The sequence below is a fragment of the Amphiprion ocellaris genome, chromosome 13 (genome assembly GCF_022539595.1).
Source record: "Amphiprion ocellaris isolate individual 3 ecotype Okinawa chromosome 13, ASM2253959v1, whole genome shotgun sequence".
In the NCBI taxonomy this organism is placed as follows: Eukaryota; Metazoa; Chordata; class Actinopteri; family Pomacentridae; genus Amphiprion; species Amphiprion ocellaris.
Window position 1 is genome coordinate 10,166,348 of NC_072778.1, and position 14,052 is coordinate 10,180,399.

General features: G+C 38.5%; 2 protein-coding genes across 6 annotated transcripts in view; both read left to right on the plus strand.

Moving 5' to 3' along the window:
• The first annotated feature begins 1,009 nt into the window (after positions 1 to 1,009).
• cxcl14 (chemokine (C-X-C motif) ligand 14) lies at positions 1,010 to 11,476 on the plus strand. Its single transcript, XM_023288240.3, has 4 exons — positions 1,010 to 1,366; positions 3,329 to 3,434; positions 7,533 to 7,646; positions 8,933 to 11,476. Exons 1-4 carry the CDS (start codon positions 1,303 to 1,305, stop codon positions 8,946 to 8,948), a joined length of 300 nt encoding a protein of 99 aa, XP_023144008.1. The 5' UTR covers positions 1,010 to 1,302; the 3' UTR covers positions 8,949 to 11,476.
• A 1,895-nt stretch (positions 11,477 to 13,371) lies between these two features.
• fam13b (family with sequence similarity 13 member B) overlaps positions 13,372 to 14,052 on the plus strand; it is an 82,038-nt gene continuing 81,357 nt past the window's right edge. For 2 of the 5 annotated variants that reach the window (XM_023288227.3, XM_035956336.2), the window contains exon 1: positions 13,372 to 13,624. The gene's annotated coding sequence lies outside the window, so the exon portion shown is untranslated. The remainder of the gene's footprint in view (positions 13,625 to 14,052) is intronic. The other 3 variants (XM_023288225.3, XM_023288226.3, XM_023288228.3) reach the window with 2 other exon arrangements.

The following is a 14,052-nucleotide window of genomic DNA, read 5'->3' on the forward strand; positions in this document are numbered from 1 at the left end:
CTGCCATTTGATTGTGGTCTAAACAAGTGTGTTAGACATACCACACACATATAGCCTAAGCATTAAAAACAATATTGCCTACGATCAGCAAATGCCATGTCTGAGTATAAAGTGCAAACATTGCTGAACATCAACGGTTCAGAAAGACACACTGTTTCTCATACCACAGACACAAAATTATTTGCACATGCAGGTTATGACTGTGTGACCCAGATAAAAGCAGCTGTAGATGGATATAAACTGATCAATACAGCTTCAAAAAGAAGAGCGCAATCAGTTTTTTTGGCACATGATCACTTTTTTGGCACTACACCTGAAATGTGTTCGTTCAAACCACATGTAACAAACTAAACTAAGCTTGAAGTTTCACTTTCTGTGCTTTCAGACGCACCTCAAGGTTTTCATTCATCAAATGGAGGTAAACCTTTAAACTTATACATGGTTACATAATGTGATTTTAGCTGACAACTTGCAGCCAATTAGAAACTAGTTTTTTTGTTGTTGTTTTTTTTACCGTGGCTATGGCAACCACGCACTACCATTCCAAAACGTCGTACAATTTAGAATAATAAAGCTCTTGAATGTTTCGCTCACTTCCCTAAAATATGTTAGGTAATTTGTTTTCAGCGAGAGGGACCGAAAAGTTTCGCGTAAAATTCGCTCAAATCTTATTCAACATCCGCTCTGTAGCGGTTACGCAGCGGTTGCCATCGCTGCCACAATGTAAAGTTATCTGTCATTTCTAATCAGAACCGAAGAACACCATAAACTAGACAGTGGATCACAGCAGACGTCATCCCACCCATCATTTCGGAGAACAATCTGCGTATTTTGTGTTTTTCCTTCCCTCCCTCCTTTTCCATGTTCTCCACTTCTCCCTCGCAGGCCACAAGTGTTTGATTCGCTGTCTGGCCGTGCATATTAATGAGGAGGGGACAGCGGGCAGCTTTTTAAAAGAGCTGCTGCCTTCCCTTTCCACAGCGAGAGAGAGGGAGAAAGAGAGAGAGAGAGAGAGAGAGAGAGAGAGAGAGAGAGTGAGGGAGACCTAAACGACTGATTGGAGATTCATCCAGGCGCTCAGGACGCACAGACGGAGTTGCACAATCAGCGCTCCAAAGGGACTCCAAAAAGGCAGAAACCGCTCAGCGCGCCTTCAGTTCTGCCGTCCAATAGTCACAGCAAGTGGATGTTATCTTTAAAAAGTTGATTCTCCTCCGCGTGTTTACTCCTATAGACAGCTTGGAGGGATTTTTGAGGAACTTTCTTCAATAAAAAAAGAACATTTTTTGTACTTGTGAAGACATGCATCGGTGCACGGTGGTGCTACTTTTCTTAGTGGTGGCCTTATATTTCCTGAGCGCAGAAGGTAAACACTTTTATTTGTTCATTTGTAGTTCAAGTTTGCGGGTTTTTTTCCTCTTAAAATGCACTTAAACAGTGGTGATGTAACTGAATAACAAACCTTAGCTGGAGCCTGTGGAGGGTCTTTACGCTTTAATTGATTTCTTACTAAGGGGAAAAGATGGAGGGATTCATGCATAATTACATTTCCCAGCCAAAGTTTGTTTGGAATAAGCTGATGCCCAAATTGTCAGCACAACTTACGACAACTTAAGTGTCTCGGTGGTGTGTTTCCTGCTTCACAAAATGATTTCAATTTTGCCATCACCAATCTACCACCTGCTGCATGCATTTAATCTGATCTCAAAACACTCGAGCACTTTGTTTCTAACGGAATTACAGCTACCCATAGACACTGACATCCTTAAATCTAAACTGATATAGAAGAATAGAAGTGTTGCGAGCTTTAAGTTATAGACTCTCTTTGCACCCTGAACATCTTTCTGGGACTCAGTGGCAAAACAAGTGAAGCCACCATATGAAGCTGAAGTGATTTAAATCCCAATATATCTTTTTTGTGAACAACAAGTTAAAGGAGGGGAACATTTTTCCTTCTTTACACTAATTTTATTCATTTGCATCTGCAACTGTCAAATGTTTGGGAAAAGCTATATGTTTATATCAACCAGGGCCATTGTAATGTTTTTCTGTGTCAGCTTTTTGCATGTCTGTTTATATAGCATCATAATTTTGACCATAACAGCAACAGACTTATATAAGTCCTCTTTCCAATTTGTAGTCTTTCATTGTTGGTTTTTTGAAATGTTTGATGTTTACCATCACCTCAATATTACAGAAAATAGACGTTAAGAAGTTCTCAATTTAAGAAACAGGTTAACAGGTATCGCTTTCTGTACAACTGGGCAAAGTGTTGGAGCTGTTTCCTTCCATCCAATATATTCACTTCGGTGTTTCACCAGTTTTATTGGCCTTTGTTGTCCAGTGTGTCTGTGCTGCACTGTGGAGCTTGTGGCAGATTTAGTGGTTGGCGGTCAGGGCAGATAGCCGGTGATGGATGAAGGAAACCTTGGACCATCCAGGTCATCACCTCCCAACACAAATATACAACCCGACAGAACTCATTTCCTCTGCGTTTATTCAGCAGCATAAAGCCACAGCAGCTACAGAAATGGGACCTGGAGAAGATGATAGATGGAAATTCATAAATAGATGGCTACTGTAGAAGTGTGACTTCATGTAGCTTCAGTGAAAGTAGTGCATCATCTGTCCTGCAGGGCTTACAGTGCAAGAATTTTCTAAACTAAACATCTAGTGGAATGAAAAGTGAGATTGCACAATAGCTGGAGGACAGTTTGAAGCCTTACTGGATCACTTAAATCCCTTCATTATGAATCTGTTCTGAGCTGAACTAGATAAAACACCAAATGGTTTTGTTTTGCTGGCACACAGTGAACACGAACACTGAGCAAAATGTCATAAAATTCTTCTCAGAGGGAAATTAAACTATTTTTTCTGAACTCAGGAGTTTAATTTTTAGTAACGCTTGCTTTTTGCTGGGAGCCAACTACATGCTAAATTGTATTTCTGTTTAAATGTGCCTTTAATTTCACTGTGACCTAACTGGAAGTAAAACCGTGCATAAAGCATGAAATTTAGACAGCACGTTGCCAGATATAAATATAGGAACAGATAATACCCACTTGTCAGTGTATAATCCAAAGATAAACTGGGGACTTAGTCGTGATCGCGAGCCAATTTGCTGTCAAATCGCAAAGAATTAACTTTTTTGTCACTTTCATATCTGTGCCAGTTTCTTTGCTGGAAGTAATTATGAGACTGGTGATGATCAGTTTCCATTATTTTAAATCCCCTGCAGCACAAGTTCCTCACATTTCTTTTTTTTTAAAAAATACAAGGACCGACAAGAAGCAAGCCCATCTAACATGCGGTTTGTATTTCCCAACAGCCTACAAGTGCAGGTGCACCAGAAAAGGTCCAAAGATCAGATACAAGGATGTACAGAAGCTGGAGATCAAACCCAAACACCCGTACTGCCAAGAGAAGATGATATTGTGAGTCATACTTTTTATCTTTCAGTCTGTCGCTCTTCACATGTCATTTTCGCTGTGAGGTCTCTCTCTTGTTTCCATTTCCTCTCCTCTTGCTCCCCACCTTCATACTTTCCTTTTCCTTAATCCCTTGACCTTTCCCTACCTGCCTCTGTCTATCCTCTGGCTTCTTTTTTTCTGATCCTCCTATTTTCTCCTTTTCTTCTCACTCCTCTTCTCATTCTTACCCTTTTCTTCTCAACATATACTCTCTGCACGCACTGAATACAAGTCATACAATCAGTAGATTATTTGATGATTTACAACCGTAAGTGTACTGTGACTCTTCTCCAAAATACCATAAAATCATTTGGCAGCTGTATGGGCATTATCAAAACACCCTGTCGCCTGTGCTCAGAGCACTTAGAAGGATTTACAGTGCGATAATAAACTGATGATTTAATTACCCCCCGGAGGCAGGAGGTAGAGTTGATTTATTAGTGTGAAAGGTGGGGAGGAAGGAAGAACTGCCTTCTAGAACTTTCCAGAGTGTTCAAGTACTTTTAACAACACATTATAATCGAGTTTCATGCCTTCCAGTAATAAACTGAACCCTTAGTGCAAAATGAAGACCTCTCTGGCAACGTGCAGTGCATCATCGTTACATATAGTAATGTCTCAAACAGATAAGTATGTACCTGCACTTGACGTCTGAAAACCATCCCACCCTGCTGCCTTCTCTCTCTCTCTCTCTCTCTCTTCTATCTGACCTTTGATCCATGAAATCAAAGCTCCAGCACACAGACCATTATTATCTTCAATTTGAGCCATCATCAGTGTAGCATGAACCTCCCTGTTGATAGCAAGGCCTCCTCCATTGAAGATATCCAAACAGACCTGAGGTAACCTGTGGTGCCTCAAGAGACACTTTAAACTTTGATAAATAAGCTCACTTATACATGTGTACAATGCATACTGTACTATTTGTTATTTGTCTTTGTGTTGAAATTGACTTGAGGATCAACTCACACACATAGCCAGAAATATGAGCTATGATTTCTGTGTGGAATTTATTTGAAGTTCCATGTAAAGGCTGCATGAAGAGACAACAGATGGGGATGTTATGTCAGCCTCCTGGGAGTTCGTTTTGCGTTCAGGACACAGGCTCTGCTGCCACCTACTGCCAAATTACGATATCACACTGAGAACACAATCTGGGGAACAGCGGCGACCACTGAGACAACCTCATGCTTAGATGTGTGTGTATTCAATATCCAAAATGACATGCTGTTTCCACCTTTTATTTCAAAATGTTTATTGTACTGTTGAGAAATATTCATGTCAACTGAGAGATTTCATGGATCCCATGCATGAAATCAAGTTATCATTTTAACCAGTTTTCAAGAGATGTTTGGACAAAGATGCATTTTTTTTTCCATTTGAGACTATATATATATATATATATATATATATATATATATATATATATATATATATATATATATATATATATATATATATATATATATAATGGTTCATTCGTAAGATAATAGATAATGTCAAAAAACTGCCCTAATGCAGCCGTAATAGTAAGTACCAAGTATCAAATTGCTTTTTGAATGGATTGGATTTGGACAAATATGCAACGTGACATATAAAGGTTATGGAGAGGCTACATAAAAAGCTTCAATCAACACTTTTAAAAACTAAAGAAAGAATGACATGCTTTTGTTGTTGTATTTTAATAAACATCGATCAGCCACAAGATTTACATTACGGGCCTCATACCATCCAGGTCCCCATGAGCCACTGAGACTGTTCTGAACCATCAACACATACACTGGGGACATCCAGAGGTGTCCTATGACATCTGTCACCAGGACAGTAGGTCCTGTGGTTTGCAGGGTTGGGCCTCCATGGACCAGTCTTGTTCCAGTGCATCCTTCAGAGTAGGAGTTTGGAGGTCTGTGTCCCACCATGGCTTCTTTGTCATGTTCCTCAAGCTGTTTCAGAAGTTTTTGGGCTATGGTGAGATCCATTGTCCTTGTGGAGGAGGGGTGCTTCCCTCAGGGGGTGTCATCGTAATAGAATGGTGTGTGATGTTTAATTGGGTGGTACATGTCAAAGTATCATCCACATGAATGCCAGGACCCAAGATTTCCCAGCAGAATGTTGCACTGTAATGAGTTAATCCCACGTTATTCACTTCACCTGGTGAAGTGGTTTTAATGTTGTGGCTGTGTGTGTGTGGTAGAAGGGAAAAGGGTTTAGCTGTTTTTGAAGATATGCCAACACATCAAGTGGAGGATATCAATTGTGTGTGCATTCACAAAGCAAACAAACCACTCAGTAGCATTAGATTTGATTTGATGTGTGTCAGTTCACAGGTCTATTTCTGTGTGAGTGTGTTCGCCGCCACACAGTCATCATTCAAGACTGCTCTATTAGCATGAGTTGGGGGCCACCAGCCATTGGTGCCCTGTGAAAAATGAGCCTCAGCAGGCTCCGGAAAGCCACAGAAACAAAGAGAGCGGGAGAGAAATGAGCAAGAGAGTCCCCTCTCTGGCCGTTTGGCTTACGGCTTTCAGTTTGGGATTCTGAGCGGCCACTCCTAAACACAAACACACACAAGCTGGGAGCCCTAAATGCCCCATGTTTCCTCTTATTTCTCCCTGTTTTCTCCATTTTCTTTTTCTTTTTCTTGTCATTTTTGTCACTTTATGTTTCTCTTTTATGTCATTTTAATGTTCAGACTCAGGAGGGCTTTAAGAGTCAATGGCTGTGCTTCGGCTACCTAGGTGAATGATAATGAGCAAGGACCAAAGCTCACATTAACACAGTAATTAGGTTAAATTTCACCCCTGATGAACAGCCTTGCAAATATGACTCCATTGGCATGCGTGCAAACACAAGCACTTTCATGTTGTCTCTATTAAATACACACACACAAGCTCAAAGCGTAGTTCTTGCATAACAAAGCACACACAGCTAATCAACTAAAGCTTCAATAGCCAAGCAAAGTGACAACTGAATACGCAGGGAAATAGATGCAAAAGTCTTTAATCTAATCCGTATAACTACTGAATGCAGCGTTATTTTTAAGAGTCAAGTCTTTTCTCTCCCAGTCAAGTCATTTAGCATTCATGGTTTGGTGAGGCTTTGAGTGTGTCACTGGATGGAGAGGCCCTGTAGTGTGGTGGCTGTTTTTTCACCACATTGTCTTGTTTGCGTTGAATATGCCACATGCAGGCAGACTGTCTCTATCGTGGCCTTAAGTACAGGGTTACAGACAGACCGAGTGATTCAGTGAGCTTAGGTGTCACATTTTTAAGTGGCAGCTCAATAATATTGCTTCATTGCCAATAAGCCGGCCAAGCTGTGCAAGCTGATCTTTTGAATTGTGAGGGCATTAAAGTGTGGGAATGTTATTGGCGGCAGTGGAGAATAGCAGCTAAAATTTGGGGTAAAAACATGTCAAACTTGCTACAATTTGACCAGCCTCTATTCAGAAGCTGTACACTGGCTTATAGGTGTTTTGAAATAGTTCAAAAAAGGTATTTTTGCTGTATTCAGCTCCACTGAGGTTCATGAAAAACATGCCACAAATTGGCTCTTGTAGCTGTAGAGCTCAACATTTTCTCAGTTGAACTAATAAAACTGTTTTGTATCCAGATGGTTGCACTGTAGGGCCAAATATCAAATATTTGTAAGACATTTTTAAAAATGTTTTTGTAGTTAACCTTTTTATCAGTCATGATACAGTAGCAGACATATTTTGGGGCTCAATTTTTGTGGGTAAAATTTGACTTTTAGGCCCACTATGCTGCTTTTTAAACTAGTTCTGTATACATTTGTGAGCTGTAAGTGTAGGAGCATGGCTACATTAAACTTCAAGGGCGCTCTGAAATAGTTGGCTGCCCTACAGCCCTCAATTGAAAACACACAGGTGCAAATTCAAACCTGATTGAATTACTCTGTTGTTTCTTAATGCATGTTCAGCTAGGTACAGGCTAGGTAAAATTAAAATGGAATTTTTGACCTGCAAACCATGCTTTATTTGCCACATGTTGTGAACTGTCATGTCTTCCTGCAGGTTTTAACATTGTTTCTTTCTTCCCTCAGTGTGACAATGGAGAATGTTGCTCGGTTCAAGGGGCAGGAGTACTGTCTCCATCCCAAACTTCAGAGCACCAAGAATCTGGTGAAATGGTTCCGTATCTGGAAGGACAAGCACAGGTAATCCTTTAAGAAGTCCTGGAGAAAGTGTGAAAATCAGATAAGGTGTCACAGTGGCATGGGAAATGGATTTGTGTTTTTAAAAGAGTTAAGAGTTATATGCAATTCTCACACAAATAGTTTCTAAAAAAACATTTTACTAAGAATGCACTGAGAAAAAAATCCTCAGTCATACTTATCAAGTCTACAAATGAAACAGTAGTTATAACATGTATTTTAAGGAATGGTTCAGCATTTTAGAAAATCTGCGCCTTTGGTACCTAGTGGAGAAGATCAATAGAAATCACGGTTCTATGGGGTTCTAACAACAACAACAACAACAATAATAATAATGGGATCAAGAACCTATAGTGTTTTATATTTGGTGTGATTTTATTGAGAAATTGTCTATAGTAGGGATTAAAAACCTCTAAAAATCACATAAAATACTACTTTACCTGACTAAAACACCTATGAGAGTTGAGACCCTGCGGCGTTATTAATTATGCAGAATAATGGAATTGTGGAACTTAACCTAACTAATATAAATATTATAGCAAAGACCCCACAGCACTATTAAATATGGACAGTAACAAAACCCAGCCTAGCTCTAATTTAGAGCTAAGCTGGGTTTTGACCCTACAAAAAAACCAAAAAAAACTAAATACACCTGATTAGCATAAAGACTTGTAACAAAGGGAAACAGCTAGCCTGGCTCTGTTCAAAGATAACAACATCATCTCACCAACACCCCTAAAACTCACTCATTACCATGCTATGTCTTGTGTGCTTAATGTGTACAAAAAAAAAGACAGTTTGCCATCTTAATAAGTTTCAAATCTAGTTTTAAGAAGTAAGTTCAAACAAGTTTTAAAGTGATGATTTCAAACACACACGTACATGCACCGTTTCATGTACCGACCTCTGCTATCTGTAGACCAGATATCCAATGGGTATGTGTGTTTACTGTATTAATTTCTTGTTCCTCTTACCTTAACTTTACAATGGGCAGATCAGAGGTCAGGGTCAGCCACAGATCTGTTGATTAGTCTTGTGGAGAAGGTAGAGATGTTTTGGACAAAAGAACATTTCCACAGGGACTCTGTGGGTTACAGAGTAATCAAACTCATGTCCTTCAAGTTACTCAGCTTTTGGTTTCCACGTTGAAAGAAATGAAACAGAATCACCTGTTGCTGAAGGCTGAGGAAGCAAGCGGAAAAACCTGATTTGTGAATGCAACCAAATGAATGAATCCTTAAGTGATACTTGAACAGAGGACTTAACTCAAGCTTTGTTTTCTTCCACAGGGTGTACGAAGCTTAAAACCTTGGCTACCCAGTACACATGGACGGAGCGAGATTCAAGAAAAATAAAGAAAAAAGACGACAACACCACCAGGACTGTTTATTGTGAAGTACAAGATGTAATCTCCGGTTAAACTGTACTTCTCCCCTTTCTGCCTGAAATCTGTCAAGCACATTAAGAGATATCTATAGTTTGTATATAAGCTGGTGGGCTTGTTTTAGACATCCATCAATCTAGTTACAGTCACTCACCATTCCAGTCTTTACAACTGTAGTCATATTTGTCGAATAGCGGACAAGACGCCACCATCTATGTTCAAACGGTTGTAGGTTTGTTCAGTTATTTAAAGGAACTTCTCTTTTGCTTTGGCTCTTAAGATTCCTTCAAAGTTGAAAATGTATCATGCTGAAGAAACAGGCAAACGTTCCTGAAAAGTACAGTGTAGGTGTTTCAGATGTTTCCACTTTCTCTGCTCTGTATTCCACATGACAGGTGTATTTGTACAATGCCAGCATTTAGGATCTGGTCGTCCATGTTAAGAGGTCAAAATGCAATGATACAGGATCTCCAGGCATTTTACTCTCTGTATTTGTGGAGGAGAGTCAGTCAGCAAGTGGTTACACTCAATACAGAAGTTGCTATAATCCATACAGATTGAAAAAAATCAGCCACTTTGTGTGCATGTGTGTGTGTGGGCAGGTGTTACTCATGTTGTGGGGACCTATATCTAATAAACACAAATCACAAATCATATTATGGGGACCTGTCTTGCTCACGGGGACAAAAAGCAAGTCACCCCTAACGTAAATCATTCCATTTTAAGGTGAAGACGTGTCTTTTAACGTTAGGTTAAGGCTAGAGTTAGGGTTAGGAAAGTAGTAAGTTATGGTTACAGTCAGTGTAAACTTCCAAGAACTGAATGTAAGCCAATGTAATGTCCTCTGAAGTCATGGAAACACTACTGTGTGGCTGCATGTGTACGAGCGAGTGTGTGTCTGCGTGTGTGTGTTTCCCATGTTAGTCATATGTGTCAAACAAACACAACACTCTGCAGCAACCACTTTGTAAAATATTATCTCACTTAAACCCGCAGGGTGTAGATTCAGTAGCTAATAAGCAATTCAAATGCATCACTTGTGCCATTTTTACCTACAGCACACACTTTTTGTTGGAATTCAAAAGCTTGATCATAAAATTCATTAAGAAGGCAAAGCAGTTTACATCAACAAAGGATTATCTTTTATATTTTCACTGGTTGAACAATTTTATTTAGTTCTTGAAATAAATATGTAATGAAGCAATATCTCACACAAACTGTCTCATTATAACCATTTGAAATGAGCTGCGTACTTATTTAGCGCCAGGAAATCATTAAGCTGACAATATTTTTGTTCTTGTCAACCCCATAAAATCTGATGACAACACCAAAACAAAGTCACATTTCTGGACTTTTAATACCTGATTATGGCAATCTGACTCATAAATTCCTGTTGAGGGTGCAAATCTTTAAGCATAGACGAGGAGTGAATGACATTTTAAAAGGTCTACAAAAATCCCTGCTCCTAAATATTGCTCAGACAGGAGTAGATCTTGCATTTGCCGGAGACTATATTCCACTGTGAATTAACAGATTGATGCTTTACTGAGTATTTATGACAGCATGACAATGACTCAGAGTAAAGCACAAGTTTATGCCAACAAAGAACCACATCACTCAGTGTAATAATGTGGCTGATTTGATGGTTTTTGGAGAACAATAGTGCTCAATGGCACAAAGGAATGAGCTATATCAGGCTCTGACTTTTGTTTTGGTTGAGGATTTTGTTCACAATTATAATGTTGAATATTATCCAACTTATCTTACAAAATAGGTTTTGTGTTATTATGCTGCTAGGGAAATAAGCGTTGGACCAGAGCAAGACAAAAACAACCTCTTTTAACATTTAAAGGAGACAATTTGGCTCAAAGCTCACTGCCCTCATATATTTAAAATACATGGTTACTAATTTCTACTGCGAATCATTGTTTCTTTGTCTCACACAGTCCTACATGGATGATGATGTTTTCCTCTTTGATGATCTCTCTTCTAGTAGGTCTCCTCAACAATACTGTCATTTGTGTTTTTATTTTGTATGTTGTCGATACACTTTACAATAACGACTGTTGGGTATGTTTGGGGGGGGGGGTTTGCCACCAGACAAATCACACACAAATATATCTGCATATATACAAAAACACCACAGTTTCTTTACCTTTTGAAGAATGTGCATTACTCTTGTTTTATATCTCATATATAAATATATATAAAGAAGCATTTTGTAAATGGGCCAGTATAGCCTATATGTTAGTGAGAATGAATTCACCATAAGACTTTATAGTGTCATGTATATTGTATTACTGCACTCTAGTTGTTTTTTTGCTATTTAAATCTTGGTTTGGTAACATATGTTTGGAGGGTGTGTGTATGGACTGGCCCACCAAACACACAGTTAGACATTCCATTGAGTGTAAAACAATAAACACAGCAATAAAGTGTCTATAGAGCAGCTCGTGTTTGCATTGGATTCACTTAATTAACCGCTGTAACGGACACTGAAACAACAAAGGAAAAGGGGCTATTGCAGGCGTGTGAAGGGAGAAGAGGACAGATCTGGCGATTTCAAACTGAATGCTGTACAACAGAAAGTCCACCAGGTGGCGATATATACTAATTGAGTTTTATTTTCCAGCCATTACAACCGTAGGTATATTTCTGAAATAGTGGATGACACACCATCATCTGTGTTCAAAGAGTTTTTAGGTTTGTTGAGTTGTTATATGAAGTTATTTCTCTTTTGCGTTTGCTTTTAGGACACTTTAAAAGCAAAGAATGTGGATAAATAAGTCATTTTGAAGAAAAGAATACAGTGTATTTATTACAGTTATTCCACTTTTAATACTTTCTGCTCAGCATGACAGGTGCAATGCCTAAATGTAGGATTTGGTCACCTCTACAAAAAGGTTTCAGTTTAAATGCAGTGATACACCAAATGAATTCAAAAAAAATCAATGATATTCTCTATTGTAAAGGAGTCAGTCTGTGTGTGATTCCTTTTGATACAGAAAATACTATTATTCATAAGGATGAGGAGATCGACCAGTCTTTTGCATCCATGCAAACTTGTACTAATAAAGACAGTAAGATGGAGATGAAAGCTTTAGAAAAGGAGACTAAATTAATATTACAGCCATCCAACAAATATTTAAACATTTCCACTTAAATATATTAATAAAAGTAAATATGAGCAATATAAATGGAAGTATTTGCTGTTTAACAATTTCAGGTGGATGAAACAGTACCAGTAGTTTTAAATGTGTATACAAATATATTAATATACATATAAAGACTAAACCGAGGTAAGATGCCCACAGAGATAAGAACCCTCCTTCAATCAGTCCCCTCTTGATCACTGGATCTTTTCTTGGATCATAGTGGCCTTGCTAAGGTTTAAATAGGATTTAAAAAATAACCAAAAATAAATAAATATACTGGTGGAAGGAAATCAAAAGAAATGGCTTTAAGGTAAGTCAGTGTAACAATTTGATGTGAAAAATAAGCTTTTGTTCTTTTTATTGTAAGAATACACATATAAACTTTGTTTTACTTCATATTTGAGACTCATGTGGGGTTATCCATTAACTTTAACAAAAACTATCAGAAATATCTATTTTGTAATATGTTAAAGTATATAACTGTATGCTGAACATCCCTAGTGATCAGTAATTTGGCATTGTTACATCAGAAATTTAATTAACTGTCATAATAAAGTTGTAATAAAGTTGTAACTTTTGTCCTAGGCTGATCAGTTATAATTTAATTACAGTTTACATATACATTTACACACACACACACACACACACACACACACACACACACACACACACGCACACACACACGCACACACACATTTATGTACATATATACATATATGTATATATATGTGTATATATACATATATATTTATATATATATATACACACACACGCACACACACATATATATATATATACATACATATGTGTGTGTGTATATATATTCAGACAAAATAGATTTGCTCTTTCCATTAGTGTCTATTTAAAATATATATGCATCTAAATGAAGCTATTGTGTCTAAAAATAATAATAGGGGAAATGTGTAATAACTGCTTTAATTCAGTTTAATATAAAATATAAAAGTACTACAAGACACCTTTATAAATGCATTTACAATATATTTTGCGACAAGGACACTGGATTAGTTAAACTGTCACCGACAGAGAACAACATTAATCACAGCCGTATGAAGGAAGTCAACAGTTACTTGTGTCTGTTGTAAGTTTGCTGCTTGCAAGGCGGGGTCAGTATTTGGCAGCTGCCTCCCGCTGTGCTCACATTGAGAGAGGCGGGGTCAGTATTTGGCAGGTTCGTCCCTTGAGGGTGTGTATGAGTCTCTCTAAGCAACGACCTGCAAACGGGCATCCGAGCCAGTCCGAGCTACAAAAAAAAAAAAAAACAGGAACCACATTAATTTCGAGTGTCTTTGCAATGTTCCCGACGATATTTCTACATCCTCTGCTTTGATCCCGTCGAAGTTGTCGTCTCTCCAGACGTCGACCACACAATCCAAACAAGAAATTAATGCATCTTGCTCCGCGTTCCTGTTTGTTTTGACCTGGTAGGTACCCCAGAGCGACTGATTAGCTTTGCTCTGCTAACAGCGCTTCTTCTGGTTCTCTCAGCATCTTAGACGCTAACTACTGTTAGCTTGCTAAGCTAACTGTCTGACCTTTTAATGTTAAGTGTTTGTTTAATTTCGGCTCATGTGTACTTTGTGAATTTGTCTGCCGTGGTCGTATCTTTGTTCGGGTGTTAACGTTTAATCGGACGACGGTTTAAAAGCCGTTTGTGACTTGATTTGTGTTCACTGGGAGCTAACGGCTAACGGCTAGCAGTTCCATCACATCTGTGGCTCCTCCGCAGGCACAGGCAGCTAACTCGGAGACAGAAAAAGAAAACTGTCATTAATAATTCAATGATCTAGGGCTTTATTGGTGCCACATGCAAAACTATTTGGTGCATTTTTTTTCCAGTTTTGTAGACATT